Below are 21,262 nucleotides of genomic sequence, written 5' to 3' on the forward strand. Positions count from 1 at the left end.
AGAAAAGATTTATATTAGCTTTTCATCAGCAGTGTTCATGTTATTTTGCCAAATCTGGACCAAGACTGATTGACTGGGCTTGAATTTTATCCTTTTCCTAGATAGAGTGGGTGGAGTTAGAGTCACACCAGCCATATGGAATTAGCATGGAAAAATATTTCTCATAAGAAAAATCAGAGTATGGTTATTAGAATAAGGGATAGCAGAAGTGTGACAGACAGGAAGGAAAGACATTTAAACATCTGATGACTCTTTTAATCTACTTTTCTTCATATTCCCTCAAATGAGGCATAATCATAATTGGATCCTGGCAATCTTGGGTATAATTATATGTGTAAGTTGTTTTAGATCTTGTAAAGGCATCATTAGGTTTGATAGGGATGAGATCTGTTGTTTAGAGGGTAGATGAAATGACACAAGTCTGCTTACAAAACTGTAAAAACAAAACAAAACAAAACAAAACAAAAACCCCTGTGTTCTTAGTGCCTAAATGATATCGAGCCACGGTTCCTTCTGGAATTAAAGAAGTACGCTCACTAACCATAGGTGAAAAGGTTAAATCAGGGAATTGTCTGGGAGTCAGTATTCCCTCTTCAGTGCTCTGTGCCATCCATGTTTCTGAAGAACATGCCATCTGAGAACAATCTTGGTAAGGGCCTTGACAAATCTCCCTTGTGTCCCACAGTTGCCCCCCTTGTGGGTGACTGTAATTAGTATCCCCACTTCTGGGCATATTTCAAAGAGTGAAATCCTCTAATCCCTAAGCTTTAGAAATGACATTTAGCTTAATGGAAACACATTACTTTACATGGTTTACACCGTTGCCCAGAATTATCTATCAACTGCCCACACAGACAGTGGACACATAATGGAAACACTGCTGGGGGGGGGGGAGGGCACCAGGATACCCATGTGAGGAGCAGCAGTCTTCCCTGTGCAGTTCCAGGTGCATTGTCCAAGCCCATCATAAGCATTTCCAGTGAAATGATGTTCTATTCATTGCTTTACCTATCATCTTAAAACTGAACAGAATGAAAAAAGAAAGAAAGAAAGAAAAAGAAAGAAAGAAAGAAAGAAAGAAAGAAAGAAAGAAAGAAAGAAAAAAGAAAAAAGGAAAGAAGGAGGAAAGAAAAAAGGAAAAAAGCTTTAGGTGAAGGTGCAAACTTTAAATACTGTAGGCCACATAGACTAAATTTTAAATATATTATTAACTGCATTGTCATTTCTAATCAAGTTACTCAGATGTGGATGGTTTTGTGTTGGTACATAAATCTTCATATCCAGTACAGTTCGCCTATCTTGTCTCAATTTTATTTATTTTAATTTAATTTTTTAATTTTTATTTATTTTACTATTATTTGTTAATCTACAAATCCATTTATTTTCCACCCCCTGAGCTAATCCACAGGAGCAAGTGGGGTGTGTGTGGATGGGGGACATTGGCAGCAGGGACTTCCTGGGTTGTCACGCGCTAAGGGCCATGCTCATACTGAACACAAAGCTGTCCACCAGATTAGAGAGATGAATGATACTGGAGAAATGTGTCATTTTATCTGGAACGATTTGCAGGGAGGTCCTGCTGCCATATCACAGACCAGGCTTTGTCTTTCATCTCCAATTCGTCTAAGATGCTGTGAGTATCCACATGGGTGGCCCCAGTGGTTTTGTGCTGAAAAGAAAGCTAATTTTTCCCAGATGACACTAACAGTGAAAGAGCTAAAGGAATGGTTGCACTGTGTATGGAAGTCAGGGGGGCCCCTGTGGAAGGCAAATCATGAGCAGATTTGAAAAAAAGGAATCTCTTCTTCAAACTCAAGTCTAAAAAAAGAACAGATTTCTTCTCTCTGGAGACTGGCTTTTTTCACTTGCAAGGCTGGCCCTGGCATGTTCACGATCTGGGTGGGGGTTAGAATACATTTTCTTACAGTGGGCTGATCTGGGAGACAGGTTGAAGAACAACCCCATGCTTCTGGCTCTCTGGGCAGAATTGCAGTCCTACAGAGCCTGTTCCTAGGTATCTGTCATGCTGAATGAGATTTAGGAAGGGTTTATATTTCCCATTTGGCTGAGGCTCTAGAACCATGTGCCCAGTGAGAATAGTCAGGCTCTAGAAAGCTGGAACTGGCTGAGGAGAGGAAATGCCACAGCTTGCCAGACTGAATGGAAGGGGTCCCCTCCTGGGACTCTGGGTGCGATCCATAGGCATAGGACCCATTCAAGCTGCACTTGGTGACAGAATATGCAAAAGATACTTCTGGTTGTGATTTTGTTCATTGAGAAGAGAAACACTGCTGATTTCGAGACATGACGCTGTCATTCCTCAGGATCACATCTTCACTCTAGCTCAAGGGACTCAATCCCTGGGGGCTCTTGACGTTGCTCAAAGCTCTAGAGGTGTTCACCCACCATGCTGCTGATAGCTCCTTGAAAATAGGTGAAAAAGGCACACCAGAAATTCCACGCAGTCTTTATAGGTCTCTGCACCTCCACAGCACTCTTCCCCATTTCTTCCATTGCAAGTGACCCAGCTGACAGCTTAATTCCTGACCATCCCCTGAGATAGCAAGATGCTCTGGCTGGACAATGGTACGCTATGATGGCCAGAGCTGCCTGGCTCACTTTCAAGCAGCTCAGACTTAATTTTTTTTTGATAATTTAACTTATTTTTTTAAGATTTTATTTATTTTAGGGAGCTAGAGAGCACAAATAGGGGGAGGGGCAGAGGGAGAGGGAGAAAGTTGATCTTAAGTAGACTCCACGCTGAGCCTGGAGGTTATCCCAGGACCCTGAGATCATGACTTCAGCCAAAAATCAAGAGTTGGACATCCAGGCACCCCAGATCATTTAACTTTTTTTTAATGAATTTTGATATAGAAAAGGGCATGCCAAATTAGTATAGAATGTTCTAATGTATCTTTGCACCAAATCTCTAATATGCTATCATACAGAGTGATAATACAATTATTGAAACAGAAAATTAACATTAATACAATACTATTAAACAAACTATAGACCTTATTTAAATTCCATGTCCTTCTGATGAAAGACCATAACCCTAAAAAAGATGAAAAATCTGGGGCACCTGGGTGACTGAAGTCAGTTCACCATCCAACTCTTGATTTCAGTTAAGGTCATGATCTCAGGGTTGTGAGATCAAGCCCCGTGTCAGGCTCTGTGCTGGGCAATGGAGCATGCTTAAGATTCTCCCTCTCCCTCTGCCCCACTCTCCCCTGCTCACAGGCACTCTCTCTCTTTCTCTCAAAAAAGAAACAAAAAATCTAAGTGAATATTAAATCTCTAGAGGTAGTGAAGATATTTCTATGTACAAAGATGATAGGAGGAATAAAAAAGGGAGAAATAGATCATTTATGAGAAAAAATTAAGATTACATGTATCAAAAATATCATAAATAGACACAAACAGAAGGAAACTAGGGTATTTTTTAAACCTGTAATCTGAGCAACACCACAGAGTTAGAACACTGGTATTCATCCCCTTTTTATATATAGTTTACATTTTTTTTCAGTATAGGAATAATATATATTAAAATCTCTTTAAAAACTCTAATCTTGTGCCTTGTTGTATGATAAATATGAATATTCGCAAAAAAAATTACTTGAGTGAATCAAAATAACTCCTCACTTGTGTAAATCATTTCATAGTACTAAAATTCTAAGAAATTAGCTTTTTAGAATTTCAACTCTTCCCTAAAGAAGAAAAATTAGCCAAAGATTTCTTTCAAACTGAGGCAGCTGTACTCCTTCTCTGTATGACAGGAAAATAAAATAGGAAACGATGTTCAAAAGGTGAAATTGTAAGTGAAGAACTCTCAGATTTGATGTATTCATTCATTCAGTTATTCATTCTGCATAAGTTGTGTTCAGTTTTCTCATAGTGCTCATCAGATCGACTCCCTTTAGAGTCATTATGCATGGGGTGTACTTTGCCACTACATGGTTTGCTCCTGCAGAAACAGTACAAAGTCTGAAACCCCCAGGTTTCACCAAGTTTTCTGTTCCCCTTTAGCCCGCCTGTCTAAAAGTACCTGAGTTACCAGGACAAAGACAGAAAAGCCTGAAAATAATGAGGCAGATACAATTGAATAGCTGTAAGGGTTTAGACTCAGATGGCTGAGAACACATGGCTTCTATGTCAGAAGTAACAAACATTCATCTATGAATCAAGGTCAATTATGGTGAGTTCAAGGGATTATCATTATCTGTCCAGACTCAAGCCCAGCAGAAAGAGTACACTTAACTGATCTGAAAAAAGAAATGGCTTCTGAACATCACAAGAAGCCTTTTGAGTCTAATTTACAGGCCTCCAGAATAGAAGAGGACTCAAAAACTAGTCTTTAAAGGGAATACAGACCCTCATGGGTCTGTTACTACATTATACTAGGATCCAAGGTGACCAGCATCCTAATGAATTGTTGAACACTACATCAAAAATTAATGATGGCTAATTGAACATAATAATAAAAAAAGACAATGCTTGCTGTTTAGAGATGTGCTTTCAAAAAGCAGCATCAATTGCAGATTTGAAACTCAAATTATTTTATAACAGAAGATATGCAAATTTAATAAAACAGCATTAAATGTAAGCCAAATAAAGTTCCATCTTTTAAAATGATCATGTTAATGTGAAGATATCAAAATGTTAATTGAATGAAAGAAACATTCTCTTACATAACAGATTCTATTCAGTTTATACAAATCCATTACATGTCCTATCCTGAAGGACTTATCCATGAACAAAACAGAAAATGCGCCTGACGTATTTAAGGGCTTGTTAATGCTTTATAATTTCTTAGCAATAAACTATGTTTCTTTCACCAGAATAAAAGCTTGAAGAACAAACTCTTGTCAGGAAGCAAGCTATGTGGCATCCATGCAGAAGAGGTGAGTACATTTTCTAGCTTCAACGGAGTAAAGAGTGCCAAAATATTAGTGCCAGATTTGTTCTTTCTTAACCCAGAAACCTGGAGATTTCTTCTGTCACTAACATAAATGAAAACACTGTTATAGGAAAACGAAAACAGATTTTAAACTTTTAGGTATTTTGAGGTGTTTTAAAGTTGCATAACCAAAAAAAAAAAAAAAAGAAAGAAAGGAAGAAATTAAGCCATTTAAGCGTTACTTCCCTAAAGTGATTTTATGGATTCCTTCCTTAACTGGATTATCAGGATTTTCTTAATAGCAAATACCTGGAGGTCCATGAAATTTTCATTTTTTGAACCATCTGTGTGATGCCTACAGAGTTTTACAATGACAATGAAATGTCAGAATGAGGATTCTGGGGTTGACCATATACTTTAAGAAACAAATACAATCATTGGTTCTACTTGCTAGGCAGGAAAATTATTTCATGCATTTCTTGGTGGAGGATGGGGAAGTCATTCTGGTTAATCCAGATTTAACTAAAGTCAATTTCCTATACTTCTGATCTCCCAAATCCATCTGTGCTTTATGATCCCCTATTTAATGCTATAGACATGTAGCTCATGGAATTCTTAGTGATAGTAATGTGATAGAGTGTCATAGTAAGTGATTCTTTATTCCTGGAGGAGAAGAGACCACAGTCACTGTGTTAGCTGGATCCTCCAACAAGCACACAAAAGCTGAGGCCCGTTGTGCGAGGAATTTATTAGTGGAAAAACCTGTGAATGATAAAGAGCAGGCATGAGAGTCCTCATACCACAAAGTAGATCTGATATCTGTGAAGGAAGGGGGAAGGCAAACGGTATAGATAGAACAAGAACAGTGGGTTACACAAGTTAAAAGTTTAACCTCTTTCCCATAGTAGTTAGAAGTAAGGCACAGAGCTGGTGAAATACCACTATCATCGCCTAATTGTGGACCCACCTTTTGTCCCAATGACCTTTCCCTGTTATTATCACTTCTAGCAGAAGGGACAGGGAAGATTACCGGGTGACTCACAAGCATTGCTTTTTAGAAGTCCACTAAGAAGTAGTGACACATGTCTCATTGCATCCTCTTTGCCAGACGTAGGTCACATGCCTAGCCAAGCTGAATGGAGTCTGCAAAATGTCATCAGGTTGGTGGTCATGTGCCTATCCAGATCTTGGGATTTTTTTTTAGTAAACAAGCTGAGAATACTCCCTGATGGACATGTAAAAGTCCTTGCCATTCAACAGTGAAGTTAGAGTCAAACATGAAATATAATAACCTGTTTATAATGCCTTCACAATAACATTGTGCATGAAATGAGTAGAGATTTTCAAAAATGGAAACTAAAGGTTGATGCTCCATAAATGAGTAATCGAACTGAATAGCTTGTGGATATGAGCCAGTGTAGTGTTTCTTTCATTATACTTTTCTACCGAAATAGACATAGATGCTTACATTGTTTAATTTGCTAGGTTTCTAGAAATATTACACGTGTATTGTGCAGTTTCTGTATATTACTTACAAGAGGGTAAGCAAGTGGAACCAATTTTTGAATACGTACTATGTGGATTGGAGCTATATTCTGAGATGGTTGCCATGTTCCCAGACTCCCCTCAACACTCATGGGAGAGAGATGGCCCCTAGGCAAAGTTGCCTGTGATGTTTAGAAACAAACAAACCAATGAATAAATAAGCAACAACAACAACAACTGGGTCGACCTGTGTTTTTTAGCCCCTTAGTTCATAAATGATTCATTTTTTTAAAATTCATCTCAATTCCTTAGAGGATATATTATATCTACATTTTAATTTATGAATTCCTAGATGCTCCATATAGTTATACTGCATAATGTTGAAATCAGCTTATTCATTTGGCTTATCTCTTTATTTATTTATGGAAAAAAATTTAGAGTTTAACATTCTGGGAAATAATGGAGATATATATATATATATATATTTTTTTTTTTTCCTGTCACAAAAACACTTCCCAAGAATATAATAAAAGTAATTATTTGTTTTAACACCACCACTACCACCAAAACAAAATAGTAATATCCTCTATCAGTTTAGGAGCCAAAAAGGAGCTGTCTTCTAAATCACTGACCCTAAACTATTCATAGATAAATAAATATCCAGATCCCATTGACAGCTAATGGATTACCACTGTTTTAATTTGCCAGGGCAGAATATTGAAAACAGTAGCATCTGCTGCAAATACCACTACGATCATCTTCACTATTATTTCATGAAGGAAATGCTATTTGGACATTAATTGTAGAAAAGAAAAACCTCAGAGACTAGCTAAAATGTTCTTTCATGGGTGCCTGCGTGGCTCAGTTGGTTAAGTATCTGCCTTCGGCTCAAGTCATGATCCCAGGGGCCTGGGATCCAGCCCTGCATGGGGCTCCCTGCTCAGTGGGGAGTCTGCTTCTCCCTCTCCCTCTTCCTGCCACTCCCCCCTGCTTGTACTTGCTCTCTCTCTCTCTGTCAAATAAATAAATAAATAAAATCTTAAAAAATAAAATTAAATGAAAAAATAAAATATTCTGCCATGACCACCTTCTTTGTCTTCATCTTCTCTTTTTATACTTACAATCATCATAATCATTATCACAAACTTAATTTTACTATACACTTGTGAAAACTTCATGATTCACAGACATCAACATGTAAAATGACATTTACATTAGTTTTAAAAATTACTAAAATCGGGCAACCCTCTTGGGTCCCCTCCCTCCTTGGGAGTTTTGTACTATCACTTTGCTATCTCTCAATAAACCTTGCTTTGCTATCCACCAAAAAAAAAAAAAAAAATTACTAAAATCCCCGATATAGTAATAGCTCAATGGTTTGAAGGTAACCCTTCTGACAATTTTAACTTTTCAAAATGATGCCCTAGGAAGCTAAAAGAAAACGAAATGTCAGTGGGGTTTTAGGTCAATGTGCGTTACAAAATGTGCTCAATGCAAAGTGCATTTATTCTTACTTTGCATACCCTCATCAGATCTTTAGATAGGATTTTGCTTTTTAACTCACTGAACATTAGCAGATGGCTGGAATATACAATGCAGAGAAGTGATGAGTGACTGTGATGAAAATTTCTAAAAAATGTATTTCTATGTAACCTTAACTAAGCTCCGGAAATCTAACTGTTCTTGCTCAATTAGTGCAGAACAAAGATATGTAGCCTTTTATTATAGTTCCTGAATGAATCATTGCATAACACAAAAACTGATGTTTTAATAATTAATTCAAGTTATGAATAAAAGGTTTAATTATATTCTGTGCATTCGGCATAAATATGCATTAAAATGAACATCCCAAATGGTTAAAATTAGTCCTTTCTGACACTTAAAAAAAATACAGCGTTAATTATTTGAAAGAGTAGATGTGAACTTGGGCAAATCGTGCGCACCATATGTAGTGGTAATCTTTCATTCCCCATTGATATTGGCCAACATTTGTATGGAAAAATAAAGTCTTTTTACCTAAGGGACTGTCCTGGCTATAAATGAGCCCTGGACAACAGATTGAAACAGCAGGGAAACAATGCCAATCAACTGTGCATTTGAAGTTGGAGAAGATAAAAGAAATGATTCTTTACTGAAATCAGTAGCACAAAACTAAGGATGGCCATGAAAACCAGCAAATGTCTTGGAGATGAAGTTAATGTAACCAGAGAGAGATACTATGTCTGAAATATCATTATTCAGGGTTACTTGGGGAATTTTGTGCCAGGAGAACAGGGTTGTAATAAATGTAGAATCCTGAGGTAGACGTATAAATTCAGGAGGCTGGGGGTTTCAAGTGAGAGTTTTTATTCTCAAGAGCCAGGATTAACTGTGCACATACAACGGTGACTCTTTGTCTTCTTATGCATTATATCATGCATTTCACTTTCAGTAAACATATCAAGGGAAAGAGGATGACTTTTTATGGAAATGAAAAAAATAGTAGCTAGTTTGTAAAAAAAAAAAAACAAAACATGAATCCTTGCTTCTTCTGGGTATAGAGTTTAATTGCACGGTTCTGAATTGTTAATGTGTCAGACTTTTCCTCCCTCCTTCCCACTCTCCCCCCCTTCCTCTCTCTCTCTCTCTCTCAAATCACCACTCTCCCCCCTTCACTTTTCCTCTCTCCCTCTTTCCTTGTCTCGTCTTCCTTTCCTTTATTTCTTTTCATTTTATTTTCTTTTTGTTCTTTCTTATCAATTTCCTGATTCAATAGATCACAGAATGCAGGTGGTTCATGATAGGAATGTCTATAAAAACAGTTTCTAATATTAGAGCTTGTGGTGGTATATCACAGACAAGACTTTTAATTGATGGTGCTTCCAGCATTAGACAAGAATGTAGGAATTATAACACCATCATAACAGTCTCCCACTTGGCAGACTCGCCTATCTTGCATCATTAGACATGTGCTTAATATAATAAGAAACTGAACTATAGTATAGCTGCGGATGATTCAGTGAAAGACTCCTATACATTTGATGTAAGCTAGGGAAATTATAGTATTTCAAAAATAGGAGTGGGCTTTATTTGTTAAGAGGACCTTCATAACAACACAGTTTAATAGGATGTAATAGTCCGGTGAGGATTTTATGTATGTACTATGAATAGCTACTTTTAAAATTGAATTTTATTAAGATATAATTTACATACAATTCATCCTCTTTAAGTATACCATTGGATGGATTTGGTCAATGTGTATATTAAAGACATGAAACATTTTCATCATCCCCCAAATTTCCTCTTGCTGTTTTATAATCTCTGCCACAAATCCCCACCCAGTGTCAACCACTAGCCTGATTTCTTTCCCTATCCTTTTGTCTTTTTTAGAATATCATATAAATGGCATTATACAAAAGATAGCTTCTAGTGACTGGGTTATTTCACATAGTATAATGCTTTTGAAATCCATCCACACTGTTACATGCTTCAGTACTTAACTCACTTTTGTAAATTGCTTAACAGTATTGTAGTATTTCATGAAGTTACCATAAAATGTTTGCTATTCGCCAGTTAATGGTCATGAACATTGTTTCCAGCTTTTGACTCTTTTATGAATAAAGATACTATAAACATTTATGTATATATTATCATTTCTCTTGGATAAATAACCTAGAAAGAATTGCTGTATAATACAGTTTGTGTATGTTTAACTTTATAAGAAACCACCAAACTGTTGCCCAAAGTGACTATACCATTTTACATTCCTATTCACCTATTATACTATTTTTTTCAATTATCATTTTTTTATGTGAGTATGATAAATCTATTTGTGTTTTTGTTCTACTGAGGAGTCAGAACCCGTAATTTTAGATACAGAAGGACAAATAACTGGGGTCGTTATGTGAGAATGTTTGATATTGGGTCTGCTCTGGAGAAATGGGAAGATGGGATTATCATCTGTGGCTCACCAGGTATATTTCCATTAGCAAACATGTCCTGCTGAGAGAAATTTCCTTGTTTTAAAGCACTGTTGTATTTGGCATAGTTGTCTTAAAAAGTGCATTCTTCTACAGAGCAAACACCCTTCCCCTCAGCATCTTAGCATTCTAGTTGCTTTCTTGACTTCCTGTCACATTTGCCTGCTGCCTTCCCTTTAGACATACGTCAAATTCAAACTTGGTTGTCAATTTTAATTTACACATACTTAATCTTAAAGAAGAAGTAAGTGAAAGTAAGCAGTGAAACTGAGGCATACATATACATAGGTATGCTTAGCATCTAAAATAGAATTGTTGGACATGCTCTGGTGACTAAAATTCTCTCTGTGTGTATTTTTTGGGAGGGGATGCTGGGGAGAGAAATAATAAACTACTTTCTTTAAATATTGCCTTCTAAACAGAATGGTTCCTATCATGTGTCAACTATACTCAAATTAAAAAAATTAAAGGTTAAAAAGTAAAATTTCTACTAAGAAAAAAGCAATATGGTTCTGTTGCACAGGCTTTGGTTTTGTCCTCCTGCCTAGACTAGCTGGATGGCCAGCTTCTCAAGCAGAGATTAAGCATTTGATTGACTGCAAAATTAATTCTGGTACAGTTTAAAATATTTTTAATCTTCAGGTTTGAAAATATAAATGAAATTAAGGCACTAACCTATGTTTCTGTTCTTGCAGTCAAAAAAAATCCAAGCCCAGCTGAAGGAGCTTCGTTATGGGAAGAAGGATTTATTATTTAAGGTGAGCATCTCTCTCCCTTCCCCCACTACCCTCTTAGTACATAAACTATAATATCATTTAGCTGAAATTTAATTTCTGGATTTTTGTAAGAATTACAGCTGTATTTGACTGCATTGAAGATGCTTTCATTTTCTTGCCTTCTTAATTAATGGAGACAAATGCAGATATGGTTTTCTGGGTACATTCTTAATCAAAGGCAGGCATCAGTCCAAAGTGTTTAAAGTCCCTTTGTAACCTTCAATTACTTTAATTCAATATTGAGGAATGTGGTCTTTCAGAATATTTACATTAAGGACAGCATAGATTGAGTGAATTTCCAGAGACGAGATCCACAGGTGATCTACATTCTTGACCTCCAGAGATCCCTGCATAAATCTCTTCATTATTAAGAGTATTTATATTTAATCAGTGTTGATTGATTTTAGTTATTGACACTTTTCTTTACAAGGCTATCAAGTCAAAGTCTATGCATAGGGAGATATCTGCCACAAACTGGAATAATGACCTCCCAAAGATATCCACTTGCTAATTCCTGACACCTGTGAATCTTATACCTTACGACAAAGGAGACTGCAGATGTGATTAAGTTAGGGATCTTCAGATAGGAAGGGTATTCCAAAATATCCAGGTGAAAACTAAATATAATATACAAGAGTGAGACAAAAAGGCCGAAATAAGAAGATTACGTGATCACAGAAGCTGGAGGAGGAAAGACAATGTGAAGGATTTCCTTCCTATAACCTCCAGAAAGAACCAGCCCTACCAGCCCCTTGATCTTAGTCCTATAAAATTTACTTCAGAGTTTCGGAACTGTAAGAGAATAGAAGTCTTTTTTTTGTTTGTTTTATTTTGTTTTTAGCCACTTAGTTCATGGTAGTTTGTTATAACAGCAAGATGAAACTTAGATACTTTCTTTTATCTCCCTTGAGCAGGGGGATATAAGAAGTGGGTGCCTCTAATTGTTGTGCTTATGGTCCATGTGCATTTCCAAATGCAATAAAGTGATGGAATATTAGGCTCTTAGGAGTAGGAGTAATGATTTGTTTAATAAACAATAAATATGAATTATATTGTGTGTAATATTTTTTAAATATTTTCATTACAATGATCAGCTCTATCTACAAGTGCAAGGTCTAAATTAAAGAAGGATAATTCCTCATTTTATTTAATGGTTGGAAAAATCCTGCAATTTTTCCAAGGAAAACAATAAGAAATGACACATTTCTCTTCTTCAGCCCCATTACTTTTGGCTCAGAGTCAGAGGAAGGTGTTCCTATTATGTCAACCAATATTTATTAAATTCTCATTCCATGTGACGCATGAATCTGGACATTATCTTCCCATTTACTCTTACATAAATATGCTTCTTGCCATTTCTTTGACCTCATTTACAACAAGATATTCCCCAGCACACCAAGAAAACTGTGAATTAATTCTCATTAATGCTTACAGACCCCTGCCTCTCAACACTCTGTTCATTGTATGTGATAAGTAGATAAAAGTATAAAACCCAAGGCATTTATCTTTCTACCTTTAATCTTTCATACTGAGACTCGAGCTCAGGGTATCTTAACTTTTATATTCAGGTTGGCCTTAGCTCTTTGCAGTCATCAACAGTAAATCACTGAAATTGGAAAAGAAAGGACATGCATGTCTGTCTGTGTGTGTGTATTTTCATTTGTAGAGAAATTTCTAGTTCTCTGTGAATAAGTTTAACTTAATAATATCAGGAGTGTAATAAAACAAATCCGAGCTCCCTAGAGCTGATAAGTTTTAGGTGGTAGGCTGAGAAATTTATGTGAAGATAGATCATATGAGGCTTTTTAAATCTTTTGAATTTCATTTCCCAAATTGAAGAGTTAGCGAAAGAAAATTTGGGAGAAGAGAATGAGGAGATCCAATAATTTTCAGTGATTTACTTCTTCGTAATATGCCAGTTGTTGAATATACATTAGTAATTTATCAACTTTCAGAAATTACCCAAATCAGGATTTGTTGAAACTCTTTATGACTTGAAAATGAGACATTATTTGTAAACCTTGTTATTTCATGTCACTTTGAAAGGAGCACTTATTTATGAAATCAGGTGAGTCGTGTATGAATAGACCATGAAGGTACATAAATTAGGATGCGTTCAGCATATACAGTCCCCAAAAAGCTGTTTAACAGCAAGATTTGTATTAAATAGCATAAAAAGAGGTCTATAAACATGACAGTTTTTTAACTTACTCAGTAGCTAAACAGTGTCAACAGGACCAAGTTTTTTGGTTTTCCTACCTTTGCATATCATGATCCTCAATTTACTAAGTTTTGATTCCCCACTGCATCTGATAGTGGTTAAAGCTTTATAGGCTGTCTTTGTCCAACTTTATACAAAGTCAGAGAAGAAAAGGAAGGGGCACTTGTCCTTCAGTGTCCTAATTTTTGTAAAGGAGGAGAGTTTTTTAAGATGTTTCCCCAAACTTGGTCATATATCCGTGCAAAAGAGGTGAGGCCTTAGTATTTTCAGGTTCCCTTGTGAAAACGGTTTCTGCTGTGATGTATTCATTCATTCATCTTGGTGGTATTCACTCGTCTGATTTGCCTACTACTATATCAATAGCGTACATTTTCAATATTATGAAAACATATGTCGAATGAATAAATGAATATATATACACGGGTACATGCATATGCATATGTGCATACATAAATAGATGTGTCATGGCAGTATGTGGTAGAAACTCACGTACATAGCCCCCAAGGGGCGTGTGACCACAGAAATTCACCCAGGCACTTTTGAAAATGAACCCACAGGATATCTTTGGTAATACTTTGCTGAACTCTGAGATGAGTAGGAGAGAATTCTATTTCAAGTAGTTTCCCTGAAAATCTGCTCAATTTTGAATAGATTTGATAGTTGGTAATAAAGATAGACTTTGAAGGAAGAATGTGTGCTCCTGAAGCACTTCAGTTATATTTTAAATATAATAGTATGTGCTGATAATTGCCAGACATGTTGATAAATCAGTATCCTTATTAAAGTTTGAGAGCTGGCTTTTGATTGGAAAGGCTGCCAGCAGTGGTAAACATTCTCTACTCAGGAAAGAAGTGAGGCCCTGCTGTTAGTTACACAAGACATGCGTTACTTTTTATCCTCCTTGATTCCTCTTGGAGATGATATGCTTTGGAACATCTATTCTCTAGTTTGCTTCTCTATTTTACTTTTTTATATGCACTTGTTTAATTTCAAAGTATTATTTTCTCATTGTAGAAAAATATTTTTAAAAGCTAAAAAAAAAAAAAAATCCAGGGTACCTGGGTGGCTCTCAGTTAAGTGTCCAACTCTTGATTTGGGCCCAGGTCATGACCTTAGGGTCATGGGATTGAGCCCTGCATTGGGCTACATGCTGAGTGCAGAATCTGCTTGTCCCTCTCCCTCTGCTCTTCCCCCCCTACCCCCGGTAACTCTTTCTCTCTCTCAAATAAATAAATAAAACCTTAAAAAAAAAAAAAAACTAAACCTAAACAATCCACTTAAAATCTCATCACTCAAAACACACAATATTTTGATATAATTTATATTTCTGTTTAGTTCCTTTTATACTAGGCATAATCTGCCTTTTGATTAATATATATGTTAATATAGATTATATATTTTGCTTTTTCAAATAATTTTAAAACATAAAGCATCCTTTAGTGACTTCTTTGTAAAAATCTAAATGAATAATTTTTCATATGTATACGCCAAAGTGTCTCAATTTTAACCTTACAAATGTTTGTGCAGCTGTCTATTTGTATATGTGTGTGTTGTGATTTTAACTTATACTGTGACGAAAAATGTGTTATTTCCAACTTGAGATATAATTTTTATTGAACATACATATAACTAGAAAATAATTCACTAAAATTATTGAAAAATTGTAATATTACTGATACCTAGTACGCTTTTTGAGTTTAGATTTTTTTTTACTTTATGGGAGAATAATTGACGAATGCAATCATATATATTTAAAGTGGTGTTCAGACCAGCAGCAGTACAGTCCTGGCACCGACAAGCTAGAATCATGACCTGGGACCCAGGGGCAGGGCTCAGAGCATCAGCCCGGTGGTCCTCAGCAATGACAGGTCAGAGCCAGGACCTGGGAACTTGGAGGGCAGGGTTCAGAGCAGTGGCAGCTTTGGTCACATTTATGGCAAAGCACTGAGGCATCCCAACCCCAGAGAGTAGGGTTTGGGGACGCTAGGGACACATCTCACTGCAGCAATAGCTCCAGCTCAGGGGAGGACTTGCAGCAGCAGGGACTCTGGAAGGCCCTGTCAGCTGGGATCAGCATTGAAGAAGACTGTGTGAATCGTTGGTAGCAAAGGCTGCAAACTTCATAGCAGTGGGGCTTGCTGGGCTTCTTCTGTTCTCCCTTTTCCTGTGGGGTGAAATTTCTCTGTGGGGATTCCTCCTGGCACTGGGTTGTCCTGGACCGGGGAATGGGGTGACATAGATAACATGCTTCCTATGGTTTTCTATGTGGCCATGCTCAGTTTTTGAGTTCCGTAGTGTTTGGGCTGCTTCTTTGCAGTTCACAGCTTTCTCCGAGCTATTTTTATCTGTCTGTAGTTGTTTATTTATTGTTTTTGTGGGAGATACAAGTGGGGGACCTCCTAGCCCCCATCCTGCTGATGTCATCCTTTTTATGGCTGTGTGATATTCCGTTGCCTGTGTGTATATATATGTGTGTGTGTGTGTGTGTGTGTGTGTGTGTGTGTGTGTGGTTGCTTCCATATCCTGGCCATTGTAACTTTTAAAGATCACAAGTGTTGACTAATAAAAGTTGCTAAGATTTTAGCTGTTCATTTAGATTTACAAACTTAAGTTCACTTTATGATTTCTCACTATGGAAGGAGACAAGTTGGCCTTTTCATTTCACTTCACAAAAAATAGGAAACAGGATGAGAATCACTATGCCTTCTATATACTTAACATTTTAGGCTGTGCCCAGTGCTGTTATGAACATTATTACATCCTCATCACAACCCCTATAAGACAGAGAAGAGAAGTTATAGGAATCCATCTAACAATGAGGGAGTTGAGGCCTTCAGAAGTTTGACAATGAAGTCCACCAAAATATTTATTTAAAAAAGCCAATTTTTTAATAAATTTAAACTATCATAGTAGATTCACTCATTCATTCATTCATTCATTCATTTAGAAATGAGCTGACTTGGTATCATGTCAAGTTATTTGGCTGNTAGAATTGAGCTGACTTGTTGGTATCATGTCAAGTTATTTGGCTGAGATTTAGAGTTATTACTTTGATAACTATTTCACAGTATATATTTNCATTTAGAAATGAGCTGACTTGGTATCATGTCAAGTTATTTGGCTGAGATTTAGAGTTATTACTTTGATAACTATTTCACAGTATATATTTATATCATTGTATCGACATTCTGATATTTATTCCAGCATATTTGGTGACAGGCCAGATATAGCCATTCCCTCTGAAACTCAGACATCAACATGGCATGTGTTCTCTTTCGTATTTTCTCTAGAAACCAGATACGCCCAACTTGATATCCCCACTGTTGTTCACTCCTAAAAGCAGGAACATTGCCACATGAATTTCCTTGTATGAATACCAACAAATGTCGTATTATTTCTTGATGATTTGAGTCTTTTATAAGCAGTTGCCCCGTAATTTTTAAACCCCTGTGTAATTTAAGGTAATTTTTATGCATCTGCCTCTCATTATCTTACATTTATCTCATTTATGTGTTAAACCATTTTTTAATGAGCAAAGCATTTTTGGTGCCAGTCATTTGTTACAAATGTCAAATTATCTCCAGTGAAATGAGCTTTGGCCCTAAAATGTAGGCATCTTGGAGAAAAGGTGAGAAGGGTTGCTGATTTTACTTTCTTACTTGATTGGACAAACTTTAAGGTTTTCAAAACACATTCATTTGTGACTCAAAATAATTCTGCGGGTCAGTCAGGGCAGGTAATAATGTCACCTTGTCATGCATCAGAAAAACTAAGCCTAGAGGTTTTAAAAGACTTGTCTGAAATCACAAAACTAGTAAGTGGCAGAGTTTTTATTCTAATCTCGGTCTTTGACTCCACTATATTACATTTTTCCCAGTTATATTCTATTTAGTTTCTTAGGGTTATTTATAGATTATACTTTCAGGAAATATTTTCTAATGCACTCAGAGATCTAAAGGGCAAACATGTATAACTAGAAATATGCTTAATGACAAAAAATCCCGTAACATCTGTTGGCAACTAAAACTCAATGCATTTCCTTAAAAACATAAGCATTTTTCAGTGCAAAAATATACTGCTTTCAGTTTAGAATTGGCAATTGCTTGGGACAGAGGTTTCTTTTCTGATTCCCTATATTCTTGTGATCCACCCTACATGTTTTCAAAACTACAGAATAGAGTGTGTTCTATGGGTAGGACACAAGAGAAAATTAATTGAACTTCTCCCAATCAAAACAACTTTTCAGCCTTGTTGGGTCCATGCTTAACACACAAAAGCCAACAAGCCTAAATTCATTTATTGTTTTCATTATGTATCTGATAATGGAGTAGACATGCAGGTTATAAAAAGGACACAGATGTTTCTTATCAGAAGTTGTAACGAATTGAAATTTAGTAAACATTAAATTTTCTCCAAAAACATTGGGATTCTCCAAAATCCAGTTTTGGTGAAAATCACCAAAAAGCGCAGGACTTTTTAAGAAAAGAAGCTCAGAGTTTTAAAGTGATATATCTATGATGACACAACTTCAGTCTGAGTTTCGTGACTTCATGTTCACTCATTTGTTCAAAAGTATTGATTGAGCATGTGGTATCTGTCAGGCACTGAGCAAAGTTCTTTCCATTTGAATAAGATGCCATCATGCTTTAGTGAGGGATTTGAAGTCAATGAATGCATTGCAGGAAGGTATTGACTCCTCAGAATTTGCTCAGAATTTTCATGGGTTTTCATAAGGCATTACTCTTAGAATGAAGTTTGTATAAATTATCAGATTATCAAATGTTCTACAAATATCCAAAGTTTAATAGTTTAAGAACCATTGCTTTACATATTGGCTCTTACCTTCTACCATTCTAAGCTGTTACTGGGCATAAATCATGTTTGTTCCAAGTTTCTTTTCTCTCTCTTAGTCTGTTCACTTATTTGAAAACTGAGATGTGGTCTCTGCCAGGCTGATGGTTATGTTAGAAACGATTTTTAGAAAGGGTTTATAACTTTAAATAATGTTTTAAATTTTACCATTTTAACCAAATTTTGCCGTTAGCTCAGGAATTGAAAAAAAAGTTACACCCTATCACATAGGAAAATGAAATAAAAATGAAATAAAATATTTTAAAATATTAAAATATTAATATTATTACTTGAAATATTTTAAGCGCACTTGTGAATACATTTTAAAATGTGTGTGTCTTTGTATATTCCCACCCCATACCCTGTGCCTACTCCACAACTTGCTAATGTGCCATGGGGCTCTTTCCCACTGAGCTTACATCTAGCCTCAAAATCATTCTCCTTCCAAGATGTGAAGCAGACCCTAAAGGCCAGTCACAGTTGGCACTAAGATAAACCTATCTGCCATTCCTGAATGAGCTCTAAATATTTTGCCTGTAGCCATTCTTCAGTTTCAGCAGAGCTATTCTGGAAGATTTCCACACCATTGTCTTACTGTCCCAGGAAATAATAATTGTTACATATATTTCAAAGAGAAGTGGTCTTTATGCTAAGGAATGTTAGAGAATAAGGCACAAGTGGGAATCTTTGTGTAGAAAATCACAATGAAGACACTGAACTTTAGATCAGCCCTCGAACGTTTCTCCCTTGTTCTGAGAGAGTGGGGTGATAGATCGCTGACCTTCCCTACCCATTCTCATCGTATTTATCATGTTGCATGTGTGTCTTGGCCTAACAAGCTGCCTCCCTCTCCCCACTGAGAGGGGCTCCAATCTTTTCTTTATTAGTTTCAGCTGGCTGTGCTTTCCTTGCTTGGAGCATATGTAGAGCAGTGGCACCATCATGAGAACTTTGGGGAAATCAGTCTCCTTCTGGGACTTGCTCAGTACACAGCCATTTCAGACCCAAGCAGGACATGTGCCAACTGAGGCACTGATTTCTTTAGGTCCTAACTGGTTTCATTTTAAGTATGTTTAAATATAAATATAAATATATATTATATTATATGTTATATATATTATATATATAATATATATTATATTATATTTCAATGTGAGGCATCTTCTGTTTCTTCTGAGCACACTGAAAATTTAATACATGTTTCTGATCAGAACTCACCTTAGGTTCTAATTTATAGATTAGCAATTATGGCCTTTGGTAGTCAAATTTGAACCCTATAGAAGTATGGCTCAGGGACATAAAACATCCTCAAATAGATTTTCATCTCTAAAACATAGAAAAATCACAGTATTATCTCTAAAAAGAACAGTGAAGAAAACATACAGTAATTTCACTCATTATGCAATTTTATAAAAATGCCTTGTTTTCCATATCCTTTATCTTAATGGCAATGCCAAATATAATTTCAGAAAACAAGAGCAAGTTATTCTTCTTTGAATACTTCTTTTGGCAACACATTTGGATGTTCCCCTTTGTCATGGCAGGAGACATTTCAGGAGTATATTTGTGACTTGATTTATTTTATCTCATTTCATTGCTGTTACGCAGTTACTAGGGTGTTTGTTAACCTACACATAATAACAGAGAAGAAGCCAATTACCTCTGAAGGTAATTGCATTGGAAGCTGCTGCAACAGACACAATTTAGAGGAATATTTAAAAGGAGAGTTCTCCATAAATTTCATAGTTTATAACAAGGAATGTACAGCTTCCGAAGGCGTGAGAAGAATACCTAAGTAGTACCCACTGGGAGTCTTTCACTCCAACAATGCTACCACTTATTGGCCCTGGACTATCTCATAATTTTTTTTACATATTTATAACAAGCGGTTTTTTTATTTTTTAATTTAAATTCAATTAATATATAGTGTATTATTAGTTTCAGAGGTGTAGAGTTCCGTGATTCATCAGTCTTATATAACACCCAGTGCTCATTGTAACATGTGCCCTCCTTAATGCCCATCACCCAGTTACCCCATCCTCTCACCCCTCTCCCCTCCAGCAACCCTCAGTTTATTTGCTATGATTAAGGGTCTCTGATGGTTTGTCTCCCTCTCAGATTTTATCTTGTTTTATTTTTCCCTCCCTTCCCCTATCCTGTTTTGTTTCTTAAATTCCACATATGAGTGAGATCATATGTTAACTGTCTTTCTCCGATTAAGTCATTTAGCTTAAAGAGAGATTCCAGGTATCTTAGCCTCTACCACTGTCATTTAGCTTTAACAACCCCATTTTAGAAACAAGTTAGATCAACTTACTACGTAAGTCTTCACCAACAGAAGAACCTTCATATTACAAGGGTCCTGTAACACCTTCCATTCCGGTCCCTTGCATGAAGTGGCTCATCTTCCTGACAGCATTGCCTTTCATTCTAAATGTTTAGTGATTAAGATTCTCAACATTCCAAGGCAGATTTTTTTCCTTCTTACAAAATTCTGACTGTTGGAGAATTCCTTTCTCACTTCTGATCATAGTTGATTCTTTTTTAAAGATTGATCAGAGATTTGTTTTTTTAATGAATTCATTTTATTGTTAATTTTTTTCATTTTTAAATTGATATTGTGTGTTAACTGCACTCAAATAAAAAATACATATTGATTTTTTTATATGCTATCCGATTCCCACAGAGANGTTCATTTTATTGTTATTTTTTTCATTTTTAAATTGACATTGTGTGTTAACTGCACTCAAATAAAAAATACATATTGATTTTTTTATATGCTATCCGATTCCCACAGAGATGCCAAGCTCATATCTATAAAGTAATGTTTTCCACAGTCTTCTTGTTTTGATTCCTTCTTTACTCTTTGTCTCCGTTTGCTCTTTCTATTCTCTGTGCCCACTCTTGTAAAGATTCCTTCAGGAGAATTTAAGTTCATGATGTAATTGTTTTTCAGTACTAGGAACATTTGTGACTAGAGTAGAATTCAATGTATTGTTAATAGTAAAATAAACAGGGAAGGTAAGTGGGGTGTATTATTGGAGTAGGCAGTGAAAACCATTTCAGTGCTCTG

At 36.1% G+C, this 21,262-nt stretch overlaps 1 protein-coding gene across 3 annotated transcripts in view; it reads left to right on the forward strand.

Annotated features, from left to right (window-relative positions):
• Nucleotides 1–21,262, forward strand: part of LUZP2 (leucine zipper protein 2) — a 466,696-nt gene that overhangs the window by 340,984 nt on the left and 104,450 nt on the right. For all 3 annotated transcript variants that reach the window (XM_019793075.2, XM_034645484.1, XM_034645483.1), the window contains 2 exons: nt 4,839–4,901; nt 11,037–11,099. In XM_019793075.2, coding sequence (XP_019648634.1) covers nt 4,839–4,901; nt 11,037–11,099 — 126 coding nt within the window. The remainder of the gene's footprint in view (nt 1–4,838; nt 4,902–11,036; nt 11,100–21,262) is intronic.

The sequence above is a fragment of the Ailuropoda melanoleuca genome, chromosome 16, assembly GCF_002007445.2.
Source record: "Ailuropoda melanoleuca isolate Jingjing chromosome 16, ASM200744v2, whole genome shotgun sequence".
NCBI lineage: Eukaryota > Metazoa > Chordata > Mammalia > Carnivora > Ursidae > Ailuropoda > Ailuropoda melanoleuca.